At 40.6% G+C, this 27,216-nt stretch overlaps 2 protein-coding genes across 2 annotated transcripts; both read right to left on the bottom strand.

The window, feature by feature from the left end:
• Positions 1-1,224: 1,224 nt before the first annotated feature.
• LOC139406832 (prohibitin-2-like) lies at positions 1,225-12,865 on the bottom strand. Its single transcript, XM_071149904.1, has 10 exons — positions 12,534-12,865; positions 10,323-10,455; positions 10,141-10,225; positions 9,936-10,015; positions 9,575-9,759; positions 3,737-3,866; positions 3,456-3,559; positions 3,222-3,299; positions 2,792-2,868; positions 1,225-1,869 (listed from the first exon to the last, which is right to left on the bottom strand). The coding sequence occupies exons 1-10, from the start codon at positions 12,552-12,554 to the stop codon at positions 1,848-1,850; spliced, it is 915 nt and encodes a 304-aa protein (XP_071006005.1). The 5' UTR covers positions 12,555-12,865; the 3' UTR covers positions 1,225-1,847.
• Positions 12,866-14,064: 1,199 nt separating this feature from the next.
• LOC139407704 (retinal rod rhodopsin-sensitive cGMP 3',5'-cyclic phosphodiesterase subunit delta-like) lies at positions 14,065-20,753 on the bottom strand. The gene is made up of 5 exons (XM_071151554.1): positions 20,371-20,753; positions 16,111-16,199; positions 15,118-15,243; positions 14,890-14,995; positions 14,065-14,615 (listed from the first exon to the last, which is right to left on the bottom strand). The coding sequence occupies exons 1-5, from the start codon at positions 20,436-20,438 to the stop codon at positions 14,534-14,536; spliced, it is 471 nt and encodes a 156-aa protein (XP_071007655.1). The 5' UTR covers positions 20,439-20,753; the 3' UTR covers positions 14,065-14,533.
• Positions 20,754-27,216: the final 6,463 nt, after the last annotated feature.

Raw genomic sequence — 27,216 nt, 5'->3', positions numbered from 1 at the left:
CTAATGCTATGCAGCCCATAGAAGGGGAGCAGTGGGGTCCAGATTCAGAAGCAGAAAGAAAATGTTTAAGTGAAAGAAAAATATTCTACATGTAGTGCATTCGGAAAGTATTCAGACCCCTGGACTTTTTCCACATTTTGTTATGTCAGAACTTGATTAATCAAGCAACACACAATACTCCATAATGACAAAGCAAAAACAGGTTTTATACATTTTTGCAAATATATATATAAAAAAAAAAAAAAAACAGAAATATCACATTTACATAAGTATTCAGACCCTTTAATCAGTACTTTGTTGAAGCACCTTTGGCAGCTATTACAGCCTTCAGTCTTCTTGGGTATGACGCGACAAGGTTGGCACACCTATAAATGAGGAGTTCCCTCCCATTCTTCTCTGTAGATCCTCTCAAGCTCGGTCAGGTTGGATGGGGAGCGTTGCTGCACAGCTTTTTTCAGGTCTCTCCAGAGTCGTTCGATCGGGTTCAAGTCCGGGCCACTCAAGGACATTGATACTTGTCCCGAAGCCACTCCTGCATTGTCTTGGCTGTGTGCTTAGGGTTGTTATCCTGTTGGAAGGTGAACCTTTGCCCCAGTCTGAGGCCGTGAGCGCTCTGGAGCAGGTTTTCATCAAGGATCTCTATACTTTGCTTCGTTCATCTTTCCCTCGATCCTGACTAGTCTCCAAATCCCTGCCGCTGAAAAACATCCCTACAGCAATTAAAATGTCTAGTCTCATGGCAAAGGGTCTGAATACTTATTTATATAGGGCATTTGTTTGTTTTTTTAAACCTGTTTCACTTTGTCATTATGGGGTATTGTGTATAGATTGGGGAAAACAAATTGAATCAATTTTAGAATAAGGCTGTAACGTAAGAAAATGTGGAGAAGGGGAAGAGGTCTGAATACTTTCCGAATGCACTCTGTTCGATTCCCATCTCATAGGTCACCAGGGAAGCATATGGCAGTAACACATTCAATCCAGAGGAGCAGTCATGTAGACTTTAATGTCATTGTAAATGTATAGCTAAAGATACCTAGTACAATAACAGGCTGTACTGTTATCTAAGATGTCTGATTAAGTCACGGAAACATATCATTTCTCAGAAACTGGAGAGAAAAAAACTAGACATTTTGTAAGAGTACTTTCCTTACATAACAAATGTACCTGCATGCACCCACACATTAGGTCATGTGAAAAGGCATTATGAAATAAAAGCAAGACATTTGTGCTGTCCCTTTATTTTCAGTCATGTCTCAATCTGCTGCCTTCCTTTCCACTTCAAACTAGTAAGCCATAAACAGTGCAGTTGCATAAAAAAATAAGACTAAGTCATCATTTCACCTTCATTTTACAAGCACATCTTCAAAAAGTATTTATTTTTTGAATACACCATTCCAGTACAGCATTTGTCCAATCAAACTGATGCATTTGATTCCCCAAGAGTCCTGCTGTCCTCAAAACACATGTACACATCTAGGGCCAGACATAACAAGTAGAGTTCCTTATCTATATCATTACAGCATCATCTGCACAACTTATTAATAACAAAGCAGCTTATAGGCTAGTGCTATTTGGTTTGAATCCACAAACATTGATTTCAGATCGTTTCTGGAGTTGACCATGAAGATATTATATCACTGCAGGTTCCGCCTGGCCCTAGCCATGTCATGCATACAGCACGAGCCCCATAGGTCAACTTTACAGAGCAATCCGATGCTTTAGAGTCTTCTCCAGTGAGTTGGTAAGCCACTTGGTTATACAATCAGAGATATAGGCAGTTGGACAGACAGAGACAAACTGGTCTTAGCTGTGGATGGAGCCTCAGACAGGTGGAATGCTAGAGCCTACTTCTTTCCCAGTGATAGACTGAAACACAAGCAAAAGGGGGTTGTAGGTGTTAATGATACTGTAAAAAAGAAAATGTATATAATATTCAAAGTGCTCTAAAAAGTACAGGGATGACAACGAGAGATAGCGTCAGAGGAAAAAGTATGATTTTTAACGGTTTTTCCAAGGCTCTGACAAGACTGATTTCAGTCAAAAGTGCATCAATATGCACGGGGTGGATTGGTTGCTTTGCTGAACATATGGTACTCCCAGGTTTTTCTGTCTTATTCTCAACTGTATAATATAACATGTATGAGGAATGAACGACCGGCATTTGGCACCAGGTCCTGTCTCAGTTTCTGTGAACAGTTACATATTGACATTGAAGATCCTTGGCAACATTAAGATAAGCCAGGAACTATTTCAGTGTGATACAGTCTGACTAGTCATATCCACTCCAGTGACCAGGCAAAAGCAGTGAGATGGAGAGCAAAAACCAGGGTCGTGTTTATTAGGGCACGCGTAACAAAATGTTTAAAAATGTTTTAAGAACAAGTAGCATTTACTACTTGTGGCTCTCTGTGGTCTTCCAATGTGAGAAGAGCAGTCATTAGACATGTTTTTGCTAAAAAAAATCATGTTCTCTTCAAGCTACCATTAATGCCAGTATGGAGTTGCTTCAAAAAAAACTTAGGGCATCTTTAGGGATTTTGGTGGAATTCCTACTTTTCCATGGGAAATGTGATAATGCATTCCTGCACTTTTTCAATAATGCCATTGATTTCTCCCAGCACCTGTACTGCACTACAGTGTTCAAAACTATGGATGTGAACATTCAACATTTCTAACCTTGCTTGAGGCAACTGAAACAAACCATCTGGGCGGTGTTGAGCCATGCAAGAGAGGACAGAGCCAGACTAGGGCATGATGATATGAGAAAGTGAAGCTAAGAGAAACATACTTGTTAAAAGAGTCATCCTGAAGGTTAAGGACCAGGTTGTCTGCGGAAAGGTACACTTTGTTCTGGGACGTTGCCACCTGAAAGACAATACACAAAGACACAAAACACAGTTGAAAACAAAGCGTCACAGAACTAGTCTTGTAGCAGCTCGTAGCATAAGGGAAATAGCCATCCTTCAGCCATAATGATACTGATATAACCAGCTAACTGCACTGTGGGTTACCATTGCAATGAGAACCAAACAGCCACAACAAACACAGGCTGCTAAAATGACTGACCCCATTCTTACTGAAACAATGTCTGATTAGGACAATAACATTACAGAGTCTCTGGGGATGAGTAACTATCCCCTCAATACATAATTAATAAAGTATTTCTGTACAATTATCATGACAGTCACTGATATCCAGTTCCTTTATGAAGAACTCACCGTCTTAGCAATGGCCTGGGCAGCTCTAATTCGTCGAAGCTTCAGGTATCCAGGATTCTTAGTCACTGCTTGTCCCAACTACAACAAACACAGAGCCAGAATCATATAACATGCTAAAGTAAATAAAAAACTATTGTTGACTAGAATAATCATCCTGGTGTTTGAGTTCGTGCAAGGTCATGTGAAGACGAGGGGACAGGTCGTCCAAAGGTTATGGTCAGGTTAATGTTTTACCATCTTGGCAGCCTCTGCCTCTCCCTCCGCCTGGATAATCTTGTGTCTCTGGTCTTGTTTGGCTTTCTCCACGTAGAACTGGGCTCTCTGTGCCTCCTGCTGGGCTGCGGAGACACACAAGCTTTGTTTAAACTCCACGCGTGCACACACAATCTACTAACACACATTAGTGCATTGACTAACCCACACACAGAAAAAAATATAAAAACAGGCAAGTATGCATCCACAGACAGCCGTATACACCCCAACACATGCGCACACAATATGTGGCAGATACATACCAACTTGTTTGGCCTCTACGGCAGCTGTGTACTCTCTGCTGAAGCTCAGCTCTGTGATGGCTACGTCATCCAGGATAATGTTGAAGTCTTTGGCTCTCTCAAACAGCTCTCGGCGAATCAACAATGACACCTACACAGCACACATACGGTTACAGACAAGAAAAGGGCAAAAAAAAAAATGTTGGTTCACGTTTCAGTCCATTTTAAAGGGGTCTGAACTTCCTGATTTGGCCTCGTTTTTCCAGCTTGGTCATTATGAAATGCAGCGTCCATGATTGAAGCCAAACAAGAGTTGTTTTGGGGGATAATGTGAGTGTCCCTTCTAGACAACTTGAAACAGTCGAAACAGGTCGTGTCAAAGTCCCCGAGGCTAGCTAGCTTGCGCTAACCAACTTCTTTCGCCAATTAGCTTCACAATGGCAAAGTTGGTTTGACATTTTATAGCCCATCTCTGGGGATTGTTAGGGACTGTCAATAAATTACACAATGTAAATGGGAAAATATTTTCATATTGCACATCTTTTACAGGGATGCAAACTGTAGAGGTCGACCGATTATGATTTTTTCGATACCGATACAGGATATCGGAGGACCAAAAAAAGCCAATACCGATTCAAATCGGCCGATTAAAAAAATATGTTTATTTGTAATAATGACAATTACACTTTTATTTTAACTTAATATAATACATCAATCAAATCAATTTAGCCTCAAATAAATAATGAAACATGTTCAATTTGGTTTAAATAATGCAAAAACAAAAGTGTTGGAGAAGTAAAAGTGCAATATGTGCCATGTAAAAAAGATAACGTTTAAGTTCCTTGCTCAGAACATGAGAACATATGAAAGTTGGAGGTTCCTTTTAACATGAGACTTCAATATTCCAAGGTAAGAAGTTTTAGGTTGAGGTTATTATAGGACTTTTTCTCTCTACCATTTGTATTTCATATACCTTTGACTATTGGATGTTCTTATAGGCACTTTAGTATTGCCAGTGTAACAGTATAGCTTCCATCCCTCTCTTCGCCCCGAACCAGAAACACATCAACAGCCACCCTCGAAGCATCGTTACCCATCGCTCCACAAAAGCAGCGGCCCTTGCAGAGCAAGAGGAACAACTACTCCAAGTGAGTGACATTTGAAACGCCATTAGCGCACACCCCGCTAACTAGCTAGCCATTTCACATCGGTTACACCAGCCTAATCTTGGGAGTTGATAGGTTTGAAGTCATAAACAACGCTGGCAAACGCACAAAAGTACTGTTTGAATGAATGCCTACCGCCGCCCAGTCAGACTGCTTTATCAAATCATAGACTTAATTATAACATAATAAAACACAGAAATACACAGTAGGTCATTAATATGGTCAAATACGGAAACTATCATTTCGAAAATAAAATATTTATTCTTTCAGTGAAAAACGGAACCGTTCCGTATTTTATCTAACGGGTGGCATCCATAAGTCTACATATTCCTGTTACATTGCACAACCTTCAATGTTATGTCATAATTATGTAAAATTCTGGCATATTAGTTCGCAACGAGCCAGGCGGCCCAAACTGTTGCATATACCCTGACTGTGTGGCAATGAACGCAAGAGAAGTGACACAATTTCCCTAGTTTAACATTGCATGCTAACATGAATTTATTTTAACTAAATATGCAGGTTTAAAAATATATACTTCTGTATTGATTTTAAGAAAGGCATTGATGTTTATGGTTAGGTACACATTGGTGCAACAATAGTGATTTTTTCACGAATGCACTTGTTAAATCACCCGTTTGGCGAAGTAGGCTATGATTCAATGATAAATTAACAGGCACCGCATCGATTACATGCAACGCAGGACAAGCTAGATGAACTAGTAATATCAACCATGTGTAGTTAACTAGTGATTATGTTAAGATTTATTGTTTTTTTTATAATGCTTTTTTAAATGCTAGCTAGCACCTTACCTTGGCTCCTTGCTGCACTCACATAACAGGTAGTCAGCCTGCCACACAGTCTCCTCGTGGAGTGCAATGTAATCGACCATGATCGGTGTCCAAAAACGGCAATTACCGATTGTTATGAAAACTTGAAATTGGCCCTAATTAAAATCGGCCATTCCAATTAATCGGTCGACCTCTACTGTAGAGGGCTCAAAACGGCACTGAAACGTGCAAAAAAATAATAAATCCCTGCTATGGGAAATACAGGTTTTAATCTCTCTAGGATACATGGGACGCTAACATCCCACCTGACCAACATCCAGTGAAAGTGCAGGGCGCCAAATTCAAACAGAAATCTCATAATTAAAATTCCTTCAACATACATTGTATTATACACCATTTTAAAGATAAACTTGTTAATCCCACCACAGTGTCCAATTTCAAAAAGGCTTTATGACAAAAGCATACCATGCGATTATGTTAGGTCAGTACCTAGTCACAAAAAAACAGCCATTTTTCCAGCCAAAAAGAGGAGTCACAAAAAGCAGAAATAGAGATAAAATTAATCACTAACCTTTGATGATCTTCATCAGATGGCACTCATATGACTTCACGTTACATGTATTGTGTATGTTTTGTTCGATAAAGTTCATATCCAAAAATCTCTGTTTTCATTGACGTGTTATGTTTTACCTCCAAAACATCCGGTGAAAGTGCAGAGAGCCACGTCACTTTACAGAAATACTCAACATAAATGTTGATGACAATACAAGTGTTATGCATGGAATTAAAGACACACTTCCCCTTAATGCAACCGCTGTGTCAGATTTCAAAAAAGCTTTATGGAAAAAGCACACCATGGAATAATCTGAGTACAGCGTTCAGAGACCAAAACAAGCAATACAGATACCCGCCATGTTATGGAGTCAACAAAAGTCTGAAATAGCATTATAAATATTCACTTAACTTTGATGATCTTCATCAGAATGCACTCCAAGGAATCCCAGTTCCACAATAAATGTTAGTTTTGTTCGATAAAGTCCATCATTTATGTCCAAATACCTCCTTTTTGTTCACGCATTTAGTACAGTAATCCAAATGCGCAGGCAATAGGCCCAGACAAAGTCAAAAAAGTTATATTACGGTTCGTAGAAACATGTCAAACGATGAATATAATCAATCTTTAGGATGTTTTTATCATAAATCTTTAATAAGGAGAATTTCTTTGTCTTTAGAAATGAAAAGGGAACGGAGCTAACTCACAGGCGTGCGCCTGACTGAGAACATGGCCTTCTGGCAGACCCATGACTCAGTCAGCTCTCATTCTCTCCCACTTCAGGGTCGAAGCCTGAAACAAGGTTCTAAAGACTGTTGACATCTAGTGGAAGCCTTAGGAAGTGCAATATGACCCCACATACACTGTATATTGGATAGCCTAAGACTTGAAAACCTAAAAACCTCAGATTTCCCACTTCCTGGTTGGATTTTTCTCTCAGGTTTTTGCCTGCCATATGAGTTATGTTATACTTACAGACATCATTCAAACAGTTTTAGGAACTTCAGAGTGTTTTCTATCTAATATAATATGCATATCCTAGAATCTGGGCCTGGGTAGCAGGCAGTTTACTCTGGGCACGCTTTCACCCGGACGTAAAAATACTGCCCCCTACCCCAAAGAAGTTAACTAATTAAACAAATAATATGATCTACATGATCAGTCTCTGTGTAAAACAAATGAAATTGGTTAATGTGAACCTAACTCACAGCTAAAAAAAAATGTAAAGAAAGCAATCCAATGTTATTTGTTGCCTTGAGTGCCTGCAAATGACAATCAAGTCTTGAGAAAAAAACAATACTTTAATATTGCAGTTAGCCATGAAAGCTTTTATAATATAAATATTGCACTTGGGGAAAAGATATCTTAAGTAGAAATAGAATAAAACAGGAATTCTATTTTTGCTCTATTATAGTGGCCACTATAGTAGACATAGATCAAGAGCACAAGGCTACATGTGTGAAAAAATAACATTCACTAAGTAAAAAAAAAAAAGTACAATCCCCCTCACTCACAAGTGTTACTGTCAAATTCAACACAACAAAAGCAATATCTTTAGACTACACATTCTGCCAGTGGACATCTGTTCTACAATGTGCCAGCAGCGTATGATACCCTTTGCTGGCATAATTGATCTCTTTCAGGCAGAGAGCCTGGCATACCCCCTTTCATCTACTGTATTGAAAAAGTGAGAAAGAGGGAAAGTGTGTAGTGTTCCTTTCACCTCTATAGCGGCATCCAGCTTAAGCCAGGCCCAGCTCCAGCTACACTTCATCCATGAATCCACTTGTTTAACAAGCAACGTCTCATTTTCACCTAATTCTCTCATTCTGAAAATTAACCACATACTGTAGAGGGAAAACATCAGTTCACAGATAACTAGCTAACATTTCACACAGATTGCTAGGGTCCAATAAGCAACTAAGGCTTTATAACTTGAGGAACGGCAAATAGTCGCATACCAGTTAATACTTTAGCGAATTGGTTAGGTTACTAACGTTAGCGCATCTGACTTTATTAGCCATCTAATTTTCACACCATAAACTCAATTATTTGATCAGTTAAGTTGGCTAATGTTGCTCAACATTTCTCTGGCTAGCTAACAGAGAATTCGATCCAGCAAGCAAGATAATTAACAATGCTAACAATACTTGGTCCACCACCTCAAACTTTCCCAATGCCAATGGTTTTTTGGTAACAGCTCATGAAGTACGCTTCATCACCCTCGTCTCCGTGGTCAGGCTTCTCACCTACCTCTTCGTTATCGTTTAGGGGACGGGCTGCTGTAACTGACAAACTGCCTTTCCACACTACCCCGCTGTATTTCCAGAGTGCGCGCTGATCTGGAAACTAGCAAATGGGTTGTCTCTTCTCTCTTCAGTTGCGTGCTGCATTCTGTTATGTAAACGATTGGCTGAGCCTTAGATACAGCCTGTATTGCTCTAAACACCCATCACTCGTTTGCTTACAGCCAGTAGTGATCCAAAGTTTGTATGTGAAAATTACTCCTAAAGACGCACACATTGTTGTTCTGAACTCACTTCACTCGTGCTAAAGAGGGAGGCTCGCTCAGCTGGTGCTAACACATGCGCAGATCAAATACATCCCGCTGGAACGCAGATAAAGGTGTTTACATGTCCCAATAATTCAAAAGATTGCTCAGAAAATAAGGTGTTTTAATCAGCGTATGCTTACTTCGATTTTGACCTCACGCCGATGAAGTTAAGCAGAGCAAGGTGTTTACATGAATATCGCATAATCTGCCTACTGCCATAATCAGTTTAATATCAAATTATTAGTAAACCTACTCATTGAAATGTAGAGCTATTGACATTTGAAAATATTGTCCCATGTACATTGTGTAATTCACTGATGGTAACTAACCTCACCCCATAGGGATATCAAATGTCAAACCAAATTGACCATGGGCATTACGATCAGGTTATGTGCAGATGCGCTCTGAATTGATGATTACTTGGGTGCTGCCAGCTGTCGGTAGGATTGAAATAAACACAACCCAAGAAATACTGTTACAGTACCCTTCAATCCATAACATACAAGTTTTCCTATCTCCCAGATCTCAGTTTTGGACAAGACTGAATTTATGACCAAAATTATCCTACTTACACCATGTCGTCAATTTTGACACTAGAAAAAAAACAATCCGACTCATATCGACGCCACGTAGGCCATTTTCAAAACGAGAAGTTGCTTTTTAGGGACAATCACTTTTAAAGCAGAGACTGGTTTAGTACACAACCTTTGTACCATACAATCCTGAGACTGTGGCAGTACCGGTACTCTCTGAATGATGAGATTTAAGCTACCTGTGCGAGTCACTCTGCCATACCTGTGCTCTCTGAGTGATGAGCTGCGAGGCATTGAACTTAGCCACCACGCTCTTCAGCACCTCGTTGACGATGGAGGGTAGTACTCTCTCGTCATAGTCCTTCCCCAGCTGCTGGTACATGGCAGGCAGGTTGGCGGCCACAGGACGGGACAGCACACGCAGTCCAATGTTAATCATCTGCAGATCTAAAGAGGTAAGAGAGACAGGGAGAAAGAAGTGTGGGCTGTATCTTCCTTTACCTCATCTTCCATCTTTACTGATCTGAAAGCTTCACATCTTTACTGATCTGCTAGACAATGTATTGGTCTACATGTATCCATACTGGATTCAAATTAATCCACCTATTTCAGCAATCATGTACCTTTGCTTCCAGTTAGTGAAGCAATCTTCCTGGGCCTGGCTCTGATGTCATAGATTATGGGGTACTGGATCCATGGTACCCTGAAGAACAACAAAAACAGTTCAGTTAAATATGGTCATGTGAATTTAGCTTTGCATTGCGTCGAGCCAACTGACAACCCTGGCTTCATTATAAACCCCTGGACAGAGTAAGAGTGTAGGCCTACCTGAAGTGCAGTCCTTCAGCCAGCACTGTGTCCATCTGCATGCCCCCAATTCTGTTGAAGATGATTGCTCTCTGACCTCCATCCACTGGGAACAAACCATTCCACACAACGTTAGAGGAGTGCACTCATTATCGTGATAATAGTGTTACCCATTTCACTATCAGACGCTAGGTTAGGCCTACCTGTGAATGTAGCTTCTTTGACCCCATAGGCCAGAGCTCCAGCCCCAATGAGCAGCTTGAGGCCTATTCCTGCTCCCTTGCCCCCCGCGCCAGACATACGACTGGCCAGGTCCCTCAGGTTTGTCAGGAACCGCTGGGAAGACGGGAAAAAAAAAATGTGTTGTTGCTATTGGACAGAGCTTATGTTTTCACAAAATATTACAAGGCTTCTTTTACCACTGTTTATTTATCATCAGGTCAGTAATACACTGCACATTAAGTGTTTTGGAGGGCTTGTTGTGATGTCCAGCTAATTTATCACCATTATCCCATCTAGTGGTCTTAAGGGGTACTGTGGCCTAGATCTGTCAGTGTCATTGTCTCCATCTCGAATATTCTTGACCATTTATAGTTAGTGATGCACTGATGACATTTTTGGCCAATACAATATCCAATATTTTTCTTGCCCCCCCCCACAAAACAATACCGATATTTTAGCAGCCTTTTAAGCATTCTAGTAGTTATAGTTAACACACACATGGACGCAGCAGTCTAAGGTACAGCATCTCTGTGCAAGATGCGTCACTACAGTCCCTGGTTCGAATCCAGGCTGTTTCACATCCGGGCGTGATTGGGAGTCCCATAGGGTGGCGCACAATTGGCCCGGACCACGCTGGGCTGTCACTGTAAATAAGAATTTGTTCTCAATTCAGCTTTTTTGTTGTCTCACTGCAATTCTTACTCTTTCAAATGACTGCCTGACTTGTTGACTGCTCGATCCACACAACATACATTGTGGGCTAGGTTAGGAATGCTGTGTTGCACGTGTAGTGCAACATTTTACGTGCTGTCTTTACGTCATGTACCTACGTTATAAAAGGTATGCACGGTAGCTTTGACATCGGTTTTCAACGTCGGTGTTAAACTAGACATCGGGCCGATACCGATGTTGGCATTTTTAGCGAATATCGTCCGATTCCGATATGTTCACCGATATATTGTGCATCCCTTATTATTATGTATTATGAAACTGTGGATTGTGCAGGTCTTTGAGTAATCAAGTTTAAGCAGCACTTAAACCAATGTTTTCCACATAAACTGATATGCAAGTAACTTGCATGTTAGCTGACGAACACGCAACTCCGTTTTCTTATATGGCGGCGGAGTTGAGCTTTCTCAGCCACCTGCATGTTTTATGATAACAGGGTTACCATGGCCAAATTGGTCTACTTCGAAAACGATGTCACGGGTCAGAATGTATTGGTCGTGGGGTTTTGGTCAACTTCTAAGTTGCACCACGGCCGCAATGGCATTCTTTAAAAAGTGTATGTATTAATATAATCAGTACCAGTCAAAAGTTTGGACACACCTACTCCTTCAACGTTTCTTTGACTATTTTATACATTTTTGAATAATAGTGAAGACATCAAAACTATGAAATAACACATATAGAAAGAATCATGTTGTTACCAAAAAAAGGTGTTAAACAAATCAAAATATATTTTATATTTGAGATGCTTCAAAGTAGCCACCCTTTGCCTTGACAGCTTTGCACACACTTGGCATTCTCTCAACCAGCTTCATCTGGAATGCTTCTCCAACTGTCTTGACGGAGGTGAAACTGGTTGAGAAAATTCCAAGTGTGCAAAGCTGTCGTCAAGGTAACCTACCTTGATCAATCTCAAATATATTTTGATTTGTTTAACACATCTTGGTTACTACATGATTCCATGTGTTGATGTCTTCACTATTATTCTACAATTTAGAAAATAAAGAAAAGTCAGGGCTGAAAAACACACATTATTCCAAACGACAATATTTAACCATAATTCATCAAGAAACTAGTTAGCTAAAAATTTGACTAGTTATCAGTTATCCAAGCTTGCAACATGAGAACTGGCCTTTTTCTAGTTGGTTAGGGAGCTGTTTACCTAAATTGCCATTGGCAAACCTTCACTTCCATATGAAATCTAAAAAAGACCAAGCTTTAGTTTGAAAGCTGGCATAGTTAAGCGTTGCTGAGTGAGGATAGGCAAGTCAGAATAACGACCTGCGTAGCTAACGTCGTTAGCTTGCTAGCTAAGCTAGCTACCTCGATCTCCTCTTAAAATCATAGTCTAACGTTATAAGGCAATAACACACGTTTGTGTAGAATACAAAACTCATTTCACAATAATAAGGTATGTCTTAACTTTGTCTTTAGTAAGTGTGGTTGCTATTTGAAATACTCACGTTCGGCTCTTTATTTGCCATGCTTGCAGTAGATATCCAAGGTCGTGACCAATGAACGCGTCATCACCATAGAGAATGATAGAGCCTTCTAGTGGCCAAAATGACGTTTTAGCATTGGCAATGCCAGTGAGGGCTTACACAATTTTAATGTAGTCAACTAGACGGGACTTCCAACTCCATTGGCTGATCCCTCCTGGTGACCCTGTCAGAGTCATGTCCAACCGGGTCATGAGGGATCAGCCAATGAGAACATTGACTACTTCAAAATGCAGATAGCCTCAATAGCGCTGCCCATGCTGTCACAGACGCTATAATGACACGGCTACAAAGAGCCCACTCTCTCTCTATGGTCATCAGAGACAACTTTGTCTTTGCATATTCAGGTGAAAGGCTTTCAGGGATTTGGAGTTCAATGCAGCTAGAACTTATATAGCTGCCCTCTTGTGGGTATTTTATGAAACTGGCTTGTGTTCAATGGAGTACATTCAAAGTTAAAGGTAGACTCAAGTGATATGACGTTTTAACACTGCTGCTACTCACTGTTTATCTATGTGGTCACTTTACCCCAACCTATAGGTACAAATTACCTCACTAACCTGTACCCCGCACATTGGCTCAGTACCCGCGTATTTTGCCTCATTTTGTTACTATTTAGTAAATATTTTATTTTCGTGAACTGCATTGTTGGCTAAGGGCTTGTAAGTATGCATTTCACTGTAAGGTCTACTACCAGTTGTGTTCGGCACATGCACATTTAATTTGATATTACTGAACAAAATTATAAACGCAAATCGGTGGTCACGTTTCATGAGCTGAAATATTCCAGAAATGTTCCATATGTACTAAGTGTATTTCTTTTGTGTGCACAAATTTGTTTTACATCCCTGTTAGTGAGCGTTTTTATTTTCGCAAGATAATCCATCTACCTGACAGGTGTGGCATATCAAGAAACAGCATGATCATGACACAGGTGCACCTTGTGCTGGGGACAAAGGCCACTAAAATGTGAAGTTGTCACACAACACAATGTCACAGATGTTTGAAGTTGAGGGACTGTGCAATTGGCATGCCGACTGCAGGAATGGCCACCAGAGAATTGAATGTTAATCTCTCTATCCTAAACCAGTCATTTTAGAGAATTTGGCAGTACAGCCAACTGGCTTCACAACTGCAGACCACATGTAACCACGCCAGCCCAGGACCTCCACCTGCAGGATTGTCTGAGACCAGCCACATGGGCAGTATTGGTCTGCAATTAAGCCCTTGTGGGGAAGGGGAAAAAATGCTTTGTGGTTAGGCCCATGTCCTCTTACAGATATTGATCTGCAGTGTTGCTGAGACTACCTTCAACAGCCCACAGGTTTATCAGTGTTGAGTGGCTGTAGTTAAAATATGAACAGATTAATTCTGCTTTCACACAGGTACCTTGTGCCTCACTTGGCAAGTATGTACTCCCAGGAGACAAAATATCTTATGACGAAGTTCATGCATTCGGTGATAGTTAAGTCAACTACAAATAAAAAGCTATGGCTTTGTCTTTCTGACATATTTTAATCCATAATTCATGTAGTAAACAGTCTATATTACATAGTTACATCTAAAAAATAAAAAAAAAATCGAAAACAATGAGAACATCAGCAACCACATCAACAGAGCAAAAATTACAAATGCAAGGTGATGAGCAGTGTACATCTTAGGGTTACATTTCTGGAATGACAAGGGGAAAAAAAAATTACAAATAAAATAATTTACATGGTTGTCTGTCATGAGCATTGTCATTGCCCATATATATATATAGATATTTACATACAAAAAGTCTTGTCTGACAAGAAGCCAGTGTGACCTTGGTTGGATTTTGGTTTCTTTGTGCTGCTGTCACTGTAGATTGCAAATACACTCCTTCAAACATGGCCTCCTGTGACCACTGAAAAACAACAATCAGCAGTGTATGCCTGGTCCTCCCCACTTCCAAGGGTTGAAAAAATAAATAGTGTTCCTCTTCAGACGTAGAAAAGTCGTACCCGGGAGGTGCTGACGTGAAGGTCGTCATCAAAGAACTTGGTCTCTATAACAACATTCCCACTGCAAGGGAGAGAAAAATAAATGTTACAAATCAGCAAACACTGACCATGAGCTGCAAAGTATAAGGCAAAGCAGTCCCATAAAGGAAATGACAGTTTCCTGCAAGTTTAGCATACAAAAGTGAGGTTAAGGAATATTTCAGCGTAGCCTAATTACTTACTCAAGCTGTTGCCTAGTGTGTGCATATTGTATACTACTGACAAACAATTGCCCAACCCAACTGTAGGAGAATGACCAAAAAGCCCAACATTTATTATTTGTTGCTTATCCTTACGTTAAAACATTTGCGGGCATCATCTGAGACTCTGGCGCTGCCTCTATCAAAGACTGCCATGTGTTTGTGGAGTTGGGAATCACAAAGCCAAACTCAAAGAACCATTCTGCAGGTAGAGGAGAGACACACAAAATACATGTAATGAGTGCATTCACTATGCACAGACATTGCATTCTTATTGAGTATATTTATAATAACAAGATTGAAACTGATCAAATAGAGTAGTACCTTCTAAGCATTGGCCTTTGAAGAAAACCTTCTGTTCAAGATGGAACTTTTCCAGTTTTTCTGATGAAGAGAAATTTAGCTCTCTGGACACAGCTTTGCACTTGAGTATTTTCTTGGGGACTCGAGCTGCAAGGAAATGAATGGGACAGTCAAACTACTAATTAGGAGAGAATAGATGCACTCAACACAACAGCCTGATGTTTACCAAGACCTAGGGTACTTTCTCACATAAGAGATTCTAATATACTTTCTCACTACTGGAATTTTCTATAGACTCTTATATACACAACATTGATAACTATATGGAAAGGTAAATTAATAATAATTTTGACTAGGGTTGGGCGGTATCCAGATTCATACAGTCATACGGAGAGTACAGAAATTGTACTACCAAATGTGCAAACAAGGGGTACAATTTCTATTTTAAAAACAATATGCACAAAACAATTTAGGCAACAGGGATCAGGATCGGGGGGGGGGGGATTGAATGTATTCTGTAACTAAGACGCTTGATCTTGACATCAAGCAACTCAGCAAACAAAATGCATAGCTGGAACCCTGAGCTGGATATAACACATTTGACATCTTATGTTATATTCAACTTATAGTTAGTTATAAGCGGAGTAGCACAAACTGCTTTTTCCCCCCTACGGTATTGAAAAATCATTCTGTTGGTATTTCAAAATATACCGTATACCGGGGTATCACACAAGCCTAATTTTGACATTGGTTAGGGTTGAAGTTCTTGAGGACAAACTGGCAGACTGCTGAGATGGTTAGAATGGCGTGGTCAACAAAGCAGGACTGACACCATGGACAGTCATTAATGAAGTGGTCAGTTGCTGCAAATGCCTTGCTTCTTTAAAATTAAGATTTATTTTGTCTACAAACTTTGTCTACAAATACAGAGGTCATCTTATGGCCTAATAATAATAATAATACATTTTCTACACCAGGAGGAAAGCTGACAGTAATCTCTGGAGGATCCAGTACCTTCATGTTCAACCCCAGGAAGCGACAGGTCCTCTGTTCCCTGCCACAGCACCTTCCCAGTCTCAGCATCACGCAGGTTCATCCAGTTTCTGGGAGACCAGGAGTCAAGGAATACTACACAGTCATAGGTTTGACAGCAGTAACCTTGTCCAAGTTACTTCTATATATGTTGTCTTTGTCTTTAGCAAGTGTCAAATTTCCCTCAGTGCATCAATGAAGTAACGGCAGTATTTCTCAAGGTGGCACACAAGGTAACAGGAAACCCTGACCCATCAAGCTATGATAGTGGCAGCCAACTGAAAAACAATAGGGTGATTTTTAGTTCTCAAAGATTATATTTTCTACATACTGGTTTTAGTCATTTAAGTTACTGAGTATTTTTTGGGGTACAGGGAAACTGGCATGTGTTAAAGCCAAAATTGGAAGCCAGGTATACCCATTTGCATTCTTCCAAAAATCTTCAAGCGCCGCCGCCATGTGTGGCCCTAGTCATTTACACCAGCTCTCACGCCATGTTCTTTTATTGGAGTGGCCTATTTTAGTGGCTTAAAGCCACCCATTATTTAGCTACTACTAGATAACCTATTCTAATAGGTCATGTGGTACAAGCCAAAGCAAGTGGGTAACAGTACTCCAGCTGGTGCAAGTGCTAACAGACAGAACAAAGAATTTCTAACTCAGCTCTGGGAATAGAAAGCCAACTGGAAGACATAGCTGTTGTGTGTCAACTAGAGGGTACTATGTCAGAAGCACCTGAACCCCCCCCCGTCTCAAAACCATATGTGCTGCTCTTCATCCTCCCGCCCAACACACACGGCACAAAAGGTTGTCAAGCACAAGTGTCAGTCAAGTCATTCCCCACATGGGATAAATTCTTTCAAAGGAATAGGGGCCTTGACTGAATGATGGTCAAATGTTAAAACAGCAGGTGGGGGGGGGAGTTGACACGCAAACATGAAGCAAGCAACCTCAGCACTCAGCTTGGCTAGCAAGCTACTGTAGAGTAGGGCCGTCTTAGTGAGATGAAATTTGTGGCGCTTTGAACCACTTAAGCCTTTCAAATCTGACTGCAGCCCAGTGGGCCCACCAACAGCTCAGTTGCCTCCCTCCAAGCAGCTTCCACATCCTTCTAGAATGATCATCAGAGTCCACAGTATGCAGCTTTCTCATCTTAATAGAAACTTCCTTAGAAAACATAGGCCTGGAAAGGCACCCTCTTTCAAACTAAATGACGAGGCTGCTTTGTGTGAAGTGGCTGTTGGCCGTTACCTAGACAAATTAATTGAACAGTTGTCAGCCCTGCTGGACAATGACTGTCTGGGGGACAAAGCAGTGTCTACCCAGCTTACCGTTTATGAATTAACTGTAATACAAGCTGCTGCTGCTACTTTTTCAATGTGAATTGTAAAAGTGGCCTCCGTGTTAAGCGCATTAACTGGCTGCAAAAAAACTATGAAGCCAAATGTTTCCAGTACATTCCAAGGTCAGACTAGGGCCTAGACAACTCATAATAGGCCTGGATAGGGTAGTCAAGTTTAAATGTATTCTGCAGCCAACTACAATTAGGCCCCGGTGGCAGACAAGGTGACATGTCTCCTGGATCACACATACAGACATCCCTGGTGCTAAGCAGGGGAGACCTGCAGGGGAGGGGGGGGGGGGTCCCACAACACTCACAGGCTTCTTAATTAGCCCTTATGGGCATGCTAGCCTCCATAAAGCCCCATCCATTTTTAAAGAGTAGCTCCTTGATGAAAAACACACGTGAATGCATGACCAATACACATGCAATAGACATAAGAAATGAAAATGAATAGGCTAGATCTCACCAAGTAAGCAGTGTAGCTAAAATGGTTTAACATGGTTTATTCAACTCAGTGAAAAACTTCTAAAGTAGCAAATAGCAGAGCCCAGCGTCAACTCAGACTACCACTGTTTGGTTAGCTAGTCCTTGTGTTCATAGTTCTGTGGATCAGTTTGTTCCAGGGACAGATTACATGCAAGTCATGTCCACTCAGGGGAAGCAGAAGGTGGCTGCATCACACACTGCATTCTCCTCAGAGGCCAGCCTCTGCCTGTCTTAGGTATATAACAGAGGCCATGTTGAAGCGCCGTGTTCCTGTACAGGCCTGGAAGCCCGATGTAGCATCATACCAAGAAACGGAACGCAACGGAGTCATGTATGGACTTTGTCAGATGCATGTCTAATTAACCTAGCTACTTGTGTTCATGTGCAGTTTTTTTTTCTCCATACAATGACCTACTGTAGGGCAATGAAGGGACTACTGATGTTATCCTATAAAATACATGTGTACTATGGAAGCAAGGCGGTTCCCAGGAATCAAAGTTTTGAATCTGATTAAGCACACTTTCAGGTTATACTTATAAAGAACGTGACTATTATGCTAGCCTTAGAACCTGTAGTAACTGAAAGCAACTATGATACCCTTATCAGTATCCAAACAAGCAAATTGGTGCTGAAGCTGAGTTGGAGCAGGACCTGTGCTTTCTTTGAATACTCCCCGCTGTGAAGCAACTTCTTGAACTTTCTATAATGATCTTTATTGCATATTGCATTATTGCAAGAGTTCCTGTAACCTCAACCAAATAGTCACTATATGGCACACAGTGATTGACAACTTTGATCAGCCCACCACTGATCAACACAGTTCAAATAAATACACAACTTCTAGATTAATTTGCTGAAAAACCTTAGAAATTGCAGCATCCACAGATTTCCTTCGTGACGTTATAGTCACAATTAACCCGATGCTGGTTACCCAACTATAGTTTTTGTTTTTAGTTCAAAGACTGACAATTCCTCAGAATACAATTGATTGCTTGGTCTCAGGAGGATCAACTTAAACAAAACAGCTTGACCTACAACCCACATGTGTTTTTATTTATTTAACCAGGCAAGTCAGTTAAGAACAAATTCTTATTTACAATGATGGCCTAGGAACAGTGGGTTAACTGCCTTGTACAGGGGCAGAACATATTTTTAGTTACTGGCCCAACGATCTAACCACTAGGCTACCCGCCACCCTTAACTGCATAGGCCTAACTTCTTCACAAAGGTCCTGAAATGAGTATGTGTATGCAGCCAGGGCTCCAAGCAGAGGTAACACGCTAAACTCAGTCACCAGACCTGTTAGGAGGAGGACTATAAAGGCAGCAAATCCCCATCCTTGCAAATCAAGGATTTAAGAATTACCAGCCTAGAAAATGAAGCCTGCCCAAGGAAGGTCACACAGATCCACAGCCTGTCACAACAGTCAGGATTCTTACCTATTCAACTGAATATACCCTTAGTACTACCAAAAAATTTGTAAAGTACAGAGCAGAATTAAATAATGGGCCTTCAGTCCATGTTAAGCCGGTGGAAGCAACGCAGGTGTGATTATTCTAGTCCGCATTACTGTGTCTATTTTGGGACCAGTGGCTTGTGTTATGTAAACCAGAGGGCTCCCACCCAAGCTAGGAGATGAAAATAAATTACCCACAGAAGGTACTTCAAACAAGCTCCACTATGGTTTAACTATATGGTATGATTAAAAATGCTTGTTGAGCTAAGATGGTGATTGCAGGAGGTAAACTGTCAGATTTCCCACTCTGCCCTGCCAACAGCTCCAGGTATGTCCAACAAGTTCAGTATAGATCACCCTTCCAGTCAGACACATATTTTCAATAATATTTTTTTGATTTTAGCCACTGTACAGGCTGTTTAAATATATTAAAGCATTCTCCTGTACAAGTAATAGGCAAAGTAAGACAATTAGCAATATTGTTCTGTATGCATGGACAGATACAGGGAGCATCAGCAAACGGCTACCCAAGTTAAATTCAAGTCAGAACCAGCCAGCTAACTAGCTAAGGCACCCATTTAGCTAACACCTAACCTGTGTGCATGTTCCACTACCTCCTTGTCCAATTTGACTAACTAGCGAAGTTAGTCAATTTATCCAAAGTTATGTACCACATAACGTTACAACTGCAGTGTCTAGCTAGCTAGGCCGGTTATCTAGCTAGGTAACTTGCCAGCAAACCAGCTAACGTTAGAAGCAGGATGGCCCAGAAAGACACTAGCAACCCCGCTAACGTCAAACTGTCAGACTGACAATATTAGTTAGCTAGGTTCACTAACTAGTTTAACGTGTGACAAGCAGCAAGAGCCAGCAAGCAACACCACCTGGCTAGCTAGCTACGGCAGCTAACTTAGATAGGTGAGCAACCAGGCAAACCATTAATTGAAAAGGATACAGTTTAAAACCCTTCAAAATCTCCTTGGCTCTGTCTTCAGTTGAAGACATTATGTCGGAGTCGGACATCTTCAGTTTCTTGAGTGGCTTGTTAGCGTTAACTGATAGGCTGGCTAGCTAGCTACCAAACTAACGTAAATGCACATAAAAATGGCATGAAGTCCGAGGACTCTGGCGATATCGCATTAATTTGCCGTAGATCCCAGTTTAATCTCACTGGTAACCCCTACTGATCCCTTAATCAACCTACCATACGTGGAGTTTGGTCGGAGATTGACAGCAAATTCGTCCGAACACTTTACGCGGTAGCAGAGCACCACACAAAACAACAAATTAAATGAGGCTTCTAGGGAGGGAGTTGGCTGAGGGGACACGCCTCAAATCTCCTCCACCAGTAACCTCACAGATAGAACAATGAGACAGATCTTTCACCGTACGTATAAATCTGAAGCATCCGGTAGGCAATTCCACTCACCACCAAATATGGTTATGAAAGGAAGATCAGTGGCAAGGCAGTGGGAGAAGACAGAGGAAGACGGATTTTGGCCGACATTCTGCTAATTTTCGATTCGATGAAACATTTATCTCAATCATGTTTTCTGTTCCCATTTCTAGAATATGTTAAGAACAGAGTGGACTGTTTTGTAGACTTTACCCTTTGCCAAAGTAAAAAAAATGCGTTGTTTAGGAGTGGAAGGGGCGAAAGTAGTTATGCAAATACATTCTACAACGTGCCAATAGGATTTCGCTAGCTCGTGCTTGGCTCTGCCCAACCCCTTGTATGTTCTGCCCACTATGAGGCTGTGGTCTATCTTGGATTAGATATATAAACATCTTTGGTAACCTTCTTCTTCTGTGGATTTTATATGGCGTCTGGCAACCAACTTTAAGGTGCCTTACAGCCACCAACTGGACTGGAGTATGAACCAGAGAAGGTCCCTTGGAGATCGACAAGTCAATCGCGATCAATGGGTTGCTGACCACTGCATTAGACCATTTTCCTTGTTTGACTGGTGGAGGAGAGTCAGGCATGTTCTACTGATGCTGAAAGACAAATTCCAGATGCACATATTTTAGCATTCGTAGTTGAGGCTTACTCAGACACACTTCTCTAAATTGATGGGTGTAGTGAAAGAGAGGCTATAAACACCCCCCAGCCACATCTAGCTAAGTGGATGGGTCTCTATTGTCTAGACCTATTAACATGTTCAAGAAATACAGTATTCAGAGTCTATATATTACGAGTTGAGTTTATATTGAATCTTATTGTTGTGCTTCAGGTATTTGGATCATCTGATTAGCCTTCCCTCACACCAGCCCTCCCAGGGGGACAGTTTCAGCCCCTCTGAGGAGGCAGGGGAGGGGGGGGGGATAAGCCCTCAGCCAACAGTGGGAAGAGGCGCCGGACAAGCTGGACAAGTCACAGTTGAGCTGGACAAGTCACAGTACGAGACAGAGTATACCACGGGGGGAGAGACTGGCAACGAACTGGACTCAGAGCAGTGGGATAGGTGACACACATGCAGGAAGGAAGTCAGGCAGGCACACACACACATGCACACCAGGGTTTCCGTTAGCCGGCAGTTGCCGTTTGAAAAGATTATAAATAAAACTGTTGACGCCAAAATGAACGGGAGAAAAAACATCCCATTGCAAAATAATGCTAATTGATGGAAATACCAGTGGATGTAAATACATTTGACCATCATGCTTAACGATCTATAAATTCGTTTGAATACACTACCATTCAAAAGTTTGGGGTCACTTAGAAATGTCCTTGTTTTTGAAAGAAAAGCTAATTTTTTTGTCCATTAAATAACATCAAATTGGTCAGAAACACAGTGTAGACATGGTTAATATTGTAAATGACTATTATAGCTGGAAATTGAATATCTATATGGAATATCTATATATATTTTATGGAATATCTACAGAGGCCCATTATCAGCAACCATCCCTCCTGTGTTCCAATGAAACACTGTGTTAGCTAATCCAAGTTTATCGTTTTAAAAGGCTAATTGATCATTGGAAAACCCTTTTGTCCTTCTTTAGACTAGCTGACTATCTGAAGCATCATCATTTGTGGGTTCGATTACAGGCTCAAAATGGGCAGAAACAAAGTACATTCTTCTGAAACGTGTCAGTCAATTCTTGTTCTGAGAAATGCCAAGAAACTGAAGATCTCGTACAATGCTGTGTACTACTCCCTTCACAGAACAATGCAAACTGGCTCTAACCAGAATAGAAAGAGTGGGAGACCCCGGTGCACAACTGAGCAAGAGGACAAGTACATTAGAGTGTCTAGTTTGAGAAACAGACGCTTCACAAGTCCTCAACTGGCAGCTTCATTTAATAGTACCCGCAAAACACCAGTCTCAATGTCAACAGTGAAGAGGCGACTCCGGGATGCTGGCCTTCTAGGCAGAGTTCCTCTGTCCAGTGTCTGTGTTCTGTTTCCCATCTGAAACTTTTCTTCTATTGGCCAGTCTGAGATATGGCTTTTTCTTTGCAACTCTGCCTAGAAGGCAGAGTCGCCTTTTCACTGTTGACGTTAAGACTGGTGTTTTGCATGAACTATTTAATGAAGATGCCATATTTGTGAAAAGATTAGATGTCATTTTTGCCTCCTAAATAAGATAATTGTTTCATAGTAAAACGTAGGCCGACTCAGTGGCCACGCCCAAGTGAACAGACATTGGTTGAGAACTATGAAATACGCCCTTCTCTCCCCCAGTACAAAAACCCGTTGACGGAAGTCAAATTCAGTTCCCAACGACGTGAGGTCTGGTGTCCATACGTTTATAAGGGTGAATTTCAACGTGGAGGTGACGATCACCTGGCTGGAATGGTGAATATCAACAAGACCAGACAATACAGCACGAGCTTGCAACTTGGTATGAACTTTGAACGATTATTCACTAAAGAAGTGATACATCCTAGACATCGAGTTATCAGCTGCAGCTGTAAATGTACGTGGCCTAGGAAATAACAGAATCTCTGAAGAACAACATGGCACTTTTACGTATCCGCTCTACAACACTGACCAGAAAGTTTCTTCAAAGGACAATGGCGATCTCTGCTGGGTAAACCAGTCTTCCATCTTCGACCCATCTATCGAAGTGCAGCTCAGAGTAAATATATATATCTTGCATTTTCCTTTTACAAATGTGCGGTTATTGGAATGCATAAGATTCTGTATTTACGGTTGCATAGCTTCTCAAGGTCCGACCCAATCCCTTTGTCTCTTAGTCTTCCCGCTCTTTCATTCAAACCCAACCCCCTACCTTTGCGTAACTAGCGGTCATACCGGGTTAGCCCACTAGGGGCTTTTCATGACATGATTAGTAATCGATGTGTGATCTATCCTCTGTGTGTGTGTGTGTGTGTGTATATATATATATATATATATATATATATATATATATATATATATATAATTCTGTGTAGGTATTTAGTAAATAGGGGTGGCAGGGTAGCCTAGTGGTTATAGCGTTGGACTAGTAACCGGAAGGTTCAAATCCCCGGGCTGACAAGGTACAAATCTGTCGTTCTGCCCCTGAACAGGCAGTTAACCCACTGTTCCTAGGCCGTCATTGAAATTAAGAATTGGTTCTTAACTGACTTGCCTAGTTAAATAAAGGTTAATAAAATTAAGCCAATTTGTGTATTGCTGATTGAACTTATTAGCTAGGGTTCGTGCAGAAACCAAGTACTTACGACAATCATAATGAGACCGATCTATTTATATAAAAGATCTTTAAGAGAGTGGATTCGGGAGATAACCGCTCTATATAAACTAATGCTTCCGTGGTGCCCCAGGTTATTAATGGTTTAATTGTTGCATAGTTTAATTCAATCACGTAATCAATTAAACGTTCAATTTGATAAAATAGCATGTCATATAATTTAATCACAGTTCGAGACAGGACATAGGAATGATGGTTGCTGATAATGGGCCTCTGTACGCCCATGTAGACGTTCCATTAAAAATCAGCTACAATAGTCATTTACAACATTAATAACAAAGTCTACCTACACTGTATTTCTGATCAATTCAATGTTATTTTAATGGACAAAAAATGTGATTTTCTTTCAAAAACAAGGATATTTCTAAGTGACCCCAAACTTTGAATGGTAGTGTACTTCCACTGGTATACTGTTTTTTGAAAATATTTTATTTCCTCAAAGTTCCTCTTCTGTAAGTTGGCCTTCACACAGGTCTTTCTGTAATTGTGTTAATTTTACAGTGTTATTATTCTTATTATTAGGAAAGAAATCCTTACAGTTAACATCATTCAGTGGAAGTGGAGGAGACTGAAAAGAAAACATATGCCTAAAATATTTTGCCTCCTCTTTCAAAATATAATTTGGTGAATCATTTGTAACGAGTTTCTGTAAAGTCTTTTTGGTATAATTTCTATGTTGAAGATTCAAGAAAAATGTGTATTTTTCACAATTTTCCATCCAATTACCTTTAGTTTCCTGTAAACAATAGATACTATATTCTTTCACTTTTAGCCATGTAAAAATATATCTTATTTTTTTATGATCTTGTGAGCCATTACAATTATAACTGGCTATACTTATTTCCCCACTTAGCATAATGATACCCAAGTTTCAATTATACTTACCACAACCAATGTTTGTAAACATACCATTAAAAAGCACCATGATGATTAAGTGTCCATATAGCTGTACCATAATATTTGCACTGTTAAGCATACTGTAGCTGCAACTTTGTAAACCTCCAATTGTCCTAATATTCCACCCACTAAAACCTCCCCCCATATCTAGGTCTTTTGTCACTAAGACCATCAGACCATCTCCCCGACTCATGACGCACCTTTGCGTCCTAAGGCAAACCCTTGGCCGCCAATTGGCATGGGCCATGGGCCAGAGGGAAATATGGGCAGTCCCATGATAACATAAATATCTGTGAGGGTGCTTTTTAAGAGAACTAACCAAACAACATGGAAAACAGTCAGATTTTTTTTTTTTAGTAACAATAGATAATATTAATAGAAATAATAACAGGACAATATTATAAATGCATTCTCATATTTAGAAAGTCCTAGCAAGTTTATAAGCATGTCAGGCCAGCCTGCTCAGTAAAATGGATTGAATTGTTCTAAATCTTTTGATAAAATGAAGAGAAAACATCCTAAATATGTCCATTGCATGCAAGACCTATTTCATATAGTTCTCATTATATCCTGTTGTATTCCGACAAAAAAAGGAAGGAAAAAGGAACATAGATTCGAACGGCCGCTAATGACTGCAAGTAAAAATTTCTTAGGCATCACACTGCCCAAAAAGGAATACCCAAGATTAACTTACAATCGACTCTGACACAGCCATGGCACGATAGCCAAGAATACATGCAGTACTGACAATCCAGAGCGAGTAAACCTATAAAACCAACCCTCTCTCCACCCACACACATTCCGATTTTTATTCCAAGGTCGTTGCTCTATCAACTCAGCTGTTTTACACCTAGGCCTATATCATTAGGATCAAGAAAATAAAAGGTAGCATGAATAGCTTATATAGAAATATATAATATACCTCTCTCGCTTAGAGAAGTGCTTCCATAAGCCAGTTATTGTGTTAGTTCTACCGTTAACTTTAATCTGTTTATCCCAGTGTTAACCAGCCCGCAACACACTAATAGAGACGTGGACATGTTAGATGAAACAACCAGAGTTGAGAATATTGAGACCATAAAGCTTAACAGATAAGCACATTTTTATTTCAGGAGAGGGGAATTGCATTAAATCTAATTATTAATTTCCAATGATTTACCGTCTGTAAAGATGGGGTGGCGCTAATCTTAAATTATATTCCGATTGTAAACTGTGAGAGGCAATTTCAGTCCCTAGTGGGACTATAGATTGGAGATGGATAATATAAATAGCTATTGCTTAGTTCTAAAAAGTTTAGCCTACAATAATTAATTGATTCAACGGTTATGTGAATGGCAAATAATGGCAAATAATGATAACTCTGGGTTCGCGTCCAGGCTCTGTCGCAGCCGGCTGCGACCGGGAGGTCCTTGGGGCAACGCATAATTGGCCTAGCGTCGTCCGGCCCAGGTGCACAGTGTTTCTTCCGACACATTGGTCCGGCTGGCTTCCGGGTTGAATGCGCGTTGTGTTAAGAAGCAGTGCGGCTTGGTTGGGTTGTGTCTCGGAGGATGCATGGCTTTCGACCTTCGTTTCTCCCGAGCCCGTACGGGGGTTGTAGCGATGAGACAAGATAGTAAATTACTAACAATTGGATACCACGAAATTGGGGAGAAAAGGGGGTAAAGAAAAAAAGACACCAAAACAGTCCAACAAAAAAACAAACGCAACCATTCACACACAGAACAGAAAATAAGCCCGCACAAAAGCAGGCCGGCATAAACGGCTTAAATAGCCCTGAACAAAACCCCAAACGAGAAACAGGTGAAACCAATAAAGACATAACCAACAGAAAAGGAAAAGGGAATCGGTGGCAGACCGGTGACGACGACCGCCAAGCGCCACCCGAACAGGAAGAGGAGCCACCTTCAGTGGATGTCGTGACAGATAGTCTATTCATTTTAAGTGTAAAGTTTATAGGATTATTTCAAGATCCAACCATTATAAACGGAAAATAATTTACTCATAGCTAATTAATATAATATTAATATAATAATATTAATATTAATTTTGCAACATGCAGCAATCCTGTACATTTTGGCAGGCCAGTATCATCTATGGCGGGCCAGTGAGTAAAATATTCAACAGCATCTCATGGTGACCCGCTGCGCTGTTTTCCCCAACTCTTAAACTAACCCTTCAAATCATTTCAAATAATGCTGTCA

The sequence above is a fragment of the Oncorhynchus clarkii genome, chromosome 4 (assembly GCF_045791955.1).
Source record: "Oncorhynchus clarkii lewisi isolate Uvic-CL-2024 chromosome 4, UVic_Ocla_1.0, whole genome shotgun sequence".
Taxonomy (NCBI): domain Eukaryota; kingdom Metazoa; phylum Chordata; class Actinopteri; order Salmoniformes; family Salmonidae; genus Oncorhynchus; species Oncorhynchus clarkii.
The sequence above is the reverse complement of the archived record's forward strand: the minus strand, read 5'-3'. Positions and strand labels throughout refer to the sequence as shown.

Coding starts and splice junctions, on each gene's coding strand:
- LOC139406832 (XM_071149904.1), bottom strand. CDS start 12,554: ATGGCAAATAAAGAGCCGAAC. Junction 10,226..10,322: donor CAAAGAAGCTACATTCACAG/GTAGGCCTAACC, acceptor GTTTGTTCCCAG/TGGATGGAGGTCAGAGAGCA. Junction 1,870..2,791: donor CAGGATGACTCTTTTAACAA/GTATGTTTCTCT, acceptor CTTGTGTTTCAG/TCTATCACTGGGAAAGAAGT.
- LOC139407704 (XM_071151554.1), bottom strand. CDS start 20,438: ATGTCCGACTCCGACATAATGTCTTCAACTGAAGACAGAGCCAAGGAG. Junction 16,200..20,370: donor ATTTTGAAGGGTTTTAAACT/GTATCCTTTTCA, acceptor CTGGTCTCCCAG/AAACTGGATGAACCTGCGTG. Junction 15,244..16,110: donor TCCTGGGGTTGAACATGAAG/GTACTGGATCCT, acceptor ATTTCCTTGCAG/CTCGAGTCCCCAAGAAAATA.